Source organism: Suricata suricatta, chromosome 12 (genome assembly GCF_006229205.1).
Source record: "Suricata suricatta isolate VVHF042 chromosome 12, meerkat_22Aug2017_6uvM2_HiC, whole genome shotgun sequence".
NCBI classification, from domain to species: Eukaryota; Metazoa; Chordata; class Mammalia; order Carnivora; family Herpestidae; genus Suricata; species Suricata suricatta.
In genome coordinates this window covers 104,799,229-104,804,365 of record NC_043711.1, presented here as the reverse complement: position 1 = coordinate 104,804,365, position 5,137 = coordinate 104,799,229, and the positions used below count along the sequence as shown (strand labels likewise).

The 5,137-nt window shown below is 61.6% G+C and overlaps 1 protein-coding gene across 1 annotated transcript in view; it reads right to left on the bottom strand.

Annotated features, from left to right (window-relative positions):
• Positions 1–5,137, bottom strand: part of OSBPL2 (oxysterol binding protein like 2) — a 21,387-nt gene that overhangs the window by 3,860 nt on the left and 12,390 nt on the right. Inside the window, exons 8-11 of the mRNA XM_029917992.1 lie at positions 4,958–5,129; positions 2,565–2,688; positions 1,114–1,242; positions 92–215 (exon numbers count right to left, since the gene is read on the bottom strand). Coding sequence (XP_029773852.1) covers positions 92–215; positions 1,114–1,242; positions 2,565–2,688; positions 4,958–5,129 — 549 coding nt within the window. The remainder of the gene's footprint in view (positions 1–91; positions 216–1,113; positions 1,243–2,564; positions 2,689–4,957; positions 5,130–5,137) is intronic.

Genomic DNA, 5,137 nt, shown 5'->3' with positions numbered 1-5,137 from the left:
AATCTCTTCCACCACGGAGAGTGGGGGAAAGCAGGGTCCCCGGCCCCCCGTCTGTCCCCCCGGGGGTGCCCGCCGCCCGGCGCACACGCACCCATGTCGCCGTTCTCCATGCCGCGGATGTCGGGGCGCAGGCGGCAGTCCGTGGGGGCCAGGGTCTTCTCCATGCCGCTCTGCAGCTCGTTGAGACTGACGGTGAAGCTGGTGAAGTTGTACATCTGGGGAGAGACGCAGAAGCCCGTGACCGAGGCCGGCACACTGCCACGTGGTGCCCAGGGCCGCTGAGTGCCCTCCGCCCGGACGCTGCCCAGCGGCCACACAGCTCCCCCCCGCCAGGTCCCGGGAAGGCCCCAGCACCGTCCCGCACCTGCCGGTCCCCCAGCTCCTCTCCTGGGTCCACAGACACGGAGCCGCAGGACAGAGGAAGGAGGGTTGTTAAGAGGAATCCCTGGAGAGACCACACCCCCTCCCGCCTCAGGCTCTGCCGTCTCACATTCTGAGCATGCGCAGCAGCCGCATGGAGGTGAGGTGCACACGGCGGCGGGTGGGGGGGGGGGGAGAGTCCTGTTTCCTTGACTGATTTTACGTGTTCCGGTACCGGGACGTGAGGGCGGACCTCATGCACAGTCCATGTATTTCACGTATGACAAGGTGAGTCACGACAGACATTAAAGTAGTATTACACGGAGTCATTACGTTGATGCAGTCCCCTACAGGCTGTATGCTATTACACGTGATGTAACACGCTTATTACATGCAATAAAAATCGTCAGCGCAGATTTTCAAACACAAATACCATAGTGCGTGTGCACATCCTAATCGACAAGCTGGGAAAACACCCCCCGAGCAGTTGAGGCACAGTCGGTGCGGGCCACCCGAGAAGGTGCTGCGTGCACACAGGCACCTGCTCCAACGTGCGGGCGTGGGGGCGCGTCAGCACGCCCACCTGACACGCTGGCGGAGCGCTGCCTCTGCCCCAGGAGGGCGGGGGCCCCGGCAGCCTTGCTCAGCGGAGGCGCCGTCCTAGGCGGCAGGGACGTGCGGATTCAGGGACGCGGGGCCCCGCCAGGGGTCGGGGGCGCAGAGGGGGCGGATGTCACAGTGGCGGGTACAGACCTGGGCAGAGTTGGGGGGCCGCGTGTTGACCCTCCAGAGCAGCTTGCTGCCGGGAATGGCCTGCACGGTCTCCTGAGCCTCGGGCACAGCGTCGGCCGCGTCGCCGTCGGCTTTCTGGGGGCTGTCGTCCTGCAACAGAGAGAGCCATGGGCCGGCCGGCCGGGGGGCGGGGGCAGCTGCTCTCGGAGCTGCCGTCAGGCCGAGCAAGAAGGGCTCTCCAGGGAAGATGACATGGTGCTCTCTCTGTGGGGGCTCCCCACGCTGGGGCTCCGCAGAGAGCAGGCAGGAAGGCAGCAGCACCGGAGCCCCCCAACCCACCCGGGGAGAAGCACAGAATGGCACCCAGGGAGCCGGCCGGCAGCGGACGGGCCAGGCCCTTCCACAACAGCGGCCGGGGAGAGGTCCCCACCCGCCGCAACTCTGCCGCCGCCAAGACCCGCTCACGCCGGCCAACCTCATGGTGTTCAGCCCCTCGACACGGATCCCCGCCTGCAGACCACGTCCGAAGACAAAACACAACCACCACCTCACGATTCCTGACCAGCGGGACCCAGAGAAAGAAACAAGGGGCCACCCCGGCGGGAGGATGCGGGGCCGCGAGGACGCGGCTGCAGGCCCCTCCCGACCGACCACGTCCAACAGGGCTCGGGGCCAGAAGCCAGAGAAGGGGCTCTGGGCGCGGTGCCCGCACCCAGCGCTGTCCCCCGTCGGGCTACCCAGGGGACAACGAAGCTAACCGAAAGCACTGAGAGCCCCCTCAGCGGGTTTCACGATCTACGTCTGTGACCCTGGGATGGAACTTTCCTTCTTCTTTTAAGTCCAAGAGCACCAGAGTTCGGAGGTGCCCAGCGGCCCGCCCGCAACGCCTCAGTGCCCGGCACCGGGACCCTGGGAGCAGCTGGGCACCTTGGGTTTGGCCCACCCTCGAAACGTCTGGCACTTCTCTTGAACTAACCCCCTCTGGCTGGAGGTCCAAGGCGACCAGCATTCCCGAGCTCCGGGGGAAGGGCCTGGCCAGAACCTCCCAGCTGTGGACTACCTTACCTGGACTCAGACTAAAACCACAGAGGGACAGTCCCTTGATTGTCTGATGGGTCTCCGCTAACGAGGGGCGGGGAGACAGGAGGGTTCTGGGAGGGAACCCAGAGCACAGCGTTCCCAGAAGGAAACGTGGGTGCACTTGGGTTGTGCCAGGCTCGGGGGGGACACGGTGCACCCAGCGACCCCGAGCCCGGCCGACGGCAGCGGCCTCCGCACAGACCACAGATTCCAGGGCCCCCTACGCCCAGCAGAGGGAGGGCGGGTTCCCCCGCACTCAATCCCGGAAACTCCAGGGGCCCCACCGCCCCCCAGGATCTGCCCCCCCTTCTGGGCCTCTCCCCCGGACCCCAGATCAGCACCCCCCCCACCCCAGCCCCCTGCGGGGCACCCGCACGGGGGCAGTGCCTCACCGGCTGCGGCTTGTCCGGGTGGTCGCCTCTCCTCTCCCGTTTCTTGAAGGACTCGTACGCGGCAGGCTCTATTCCCCACAGACACTCTGTCCATTTTCCATAGATAATGAAAAGCTTCTTCTTGCTGGAGTCAAAGGGAATTTTTTTTTAAGGTTATTTATTTATTTTCGGTCATCTCTACACGCAACATGGGGCTTGAACTCAGGACCCGGAGATCAAGAGTCACGTGCCCTCCGCCAGAGCCGGCCAGGCGCCCGTCACGGGTGTTAGAAGCAGGTTTACGGCAACTACAACCACTCGTCCAAACAGGCAGCACCTCAATGCGGGCCGTGGCCCCAGGGAGCTTCCCGTTCTGGCTTGTCTCCTTGTGAATTTTAGGACCTCTGGACACAGAGGCAAAGAGGAAAATCTGCCATTTAGGGTCCCTGCTCAGGCCTAATTTACGAGGGCAGAGAGACGCAGGCGGAGCCCACCCATGTGGACGGCGGGCTCCGTGGACAGGAAGGGCCGAGACACGTCCAGGCCCAAGTCCTCCCCCCGCCCCACAAATCCCGTAAACAGCCCTCCAGTCTCAGCGGACACGGTCGGCTCTGTCTCCGCCACCACAGACTGGATGCCACATCAGTGCCGCCTGCTGTGTCATTACTAACGACCTTGGGGACCGTCCACACCAACCGCAGGCCCCTCGGACCCCGAGGGGAACAATGCCAACAGCGCTGGGCCAGTTTTTGTTCCCTCTTTCCTGCGTCCTCCTGGGGGGAGAGCCGGGTGGCCGCGCGTTCCCTGGAGACGCCACTCTGCCGGGCGCGACACCCTGGGCGGGCGGACAGCCCTGCCTCAGGCTCAGCCCGGGGAGAGACCGGGAGCGGGTCGGCGGGGGCCACTCGGCCAGTCCTCACTCAGCCGTCACCTCGGCCAACATGTTCTGTCCCCAAGAGGCACAGCATTAGGCAAGAGCTCACTCCCGTGTGGGGTGGAAAACCAAAAACTCAGAACGGGCTCGCAGCCCCCCGGGCGGGGAGCGGGCCTGTTTGTGCGGGCGCGCGGGCCCGGCCTCTCTGGGCTGTTCCCACCGGGGAGAGGCCGCCCCGCAGGGTCTCTGAGCTGAGCCCCAGCGCCCTTCGGTGGTCGGAGTCCAAAGCCTGAAAGCATCTTCCAGGCTGTTTGAACAGGTGACTTTCTGGCACTGGACAGGAGAAAGAGCGCCCGCCGCTTTACCCTGGAAACGTGTTCTAATAAAAACGCATGGGGGCCGCCTGGCCAGCTCAGCGCGCAGAGCGCCTGACTCTTGATCTCAGGTACTGTGTTCAAGCCCCGTGTTCGGCATGGAGCCTACTTCAAAAAGAGAAGAAAGAAAGAAAATGTCTAGCTTCTAGGAGGTGGAAAGAGATTCATGACATTACGTAAAAGCCCGAATTCCTGGCTGGGGAATAAACAGTGAGAAATCTGAGGCCAAAGACCTAAGATAAAACAAGCCAAAGGAGAGGGCGCCCGTGGGGCTCAGAGGGTTGAGCATCTGACTTCAGCTCAGGTCAGCATCTCACAGCTCCTGAGTTCGGGCTCTGTGCTGACAGCTCGCAGCCTGGAGCTGCTTCTGATTCTGTGTCCCCCTGTCTCTCTGCCTGTCCCCTACCCATGCTCGCTCACTCTCTCTCAAAAATAAACATTAAAAATATTTTTTTAGGGGTGCCTGGGTGACTCAGTTGGTTGGGCATCCGACTTTGCTCGGGTCTTGATCTCACAGTTTGTGGGTTCGAGCCCTGCATCAGGCTCTGTGCTGACAGCTCAGAGCCTGGAGCCTGCTTCGGATTCTGAGTATCCTTCTCTCTTTGCTTCTCACTGGCTCAAACTCTGTCTCTCTCTGTGTCTCAAAAATTAATAAACGTTAACAAAATTTTTTTTAATAAAAAAATTTTTTTAATTTTTTAAATAACTTAAAGGAGAGAAAATGCCAGATCATTCATTGTGAACTCCTGACTGTTTCTCTGGTCACAGACACTTAAAAAGTCCCTAACTCAGACTAGAATGAGCCGGCGGCGGAGACGCGGCCCCCACCGTGGAGACTTGTGTCTGACGACACGGGTCAGGCACCTGCTACACGGCAGGAGGCTCGGTCTCCGCTCTGTGTGCAAAACCGCAGCGTTTCCCCTGAGCAAGGGCAGGCGTCTCCTCCATTCTATCAACAGAAAACAGACCAGACCTTTCGTCCTCAGGAGAGGGACAGAGACCCCGATCAGGCACCGCCCAGAAACGCTACTTGACACTAATCCTTGGTCTCTCCACAGACTCGAGGAAGTGTCCTCTCTAAACCAAACAGTCGCATTTTTTCTAGTGTCACACATGTCCCTGGCACGACCAGCTCACCCTCGAGGGCCCCCCGCACGCGGACCTACTTTTTATCCTGGATGTGTCCCTCCACTTTATGAAGCTCTTTTCCGAACAGGCCACACGGTTTAAAATGAAGCACGCACTTGTCTCCGGTTCTGCGGGAAAGATAAACACGGGCTTCCGATGCGCGATGGGAAATGTCCGGGGAGGCCGGGGCGGGGGCGGCGTCCCGGAGTGACCGCGAG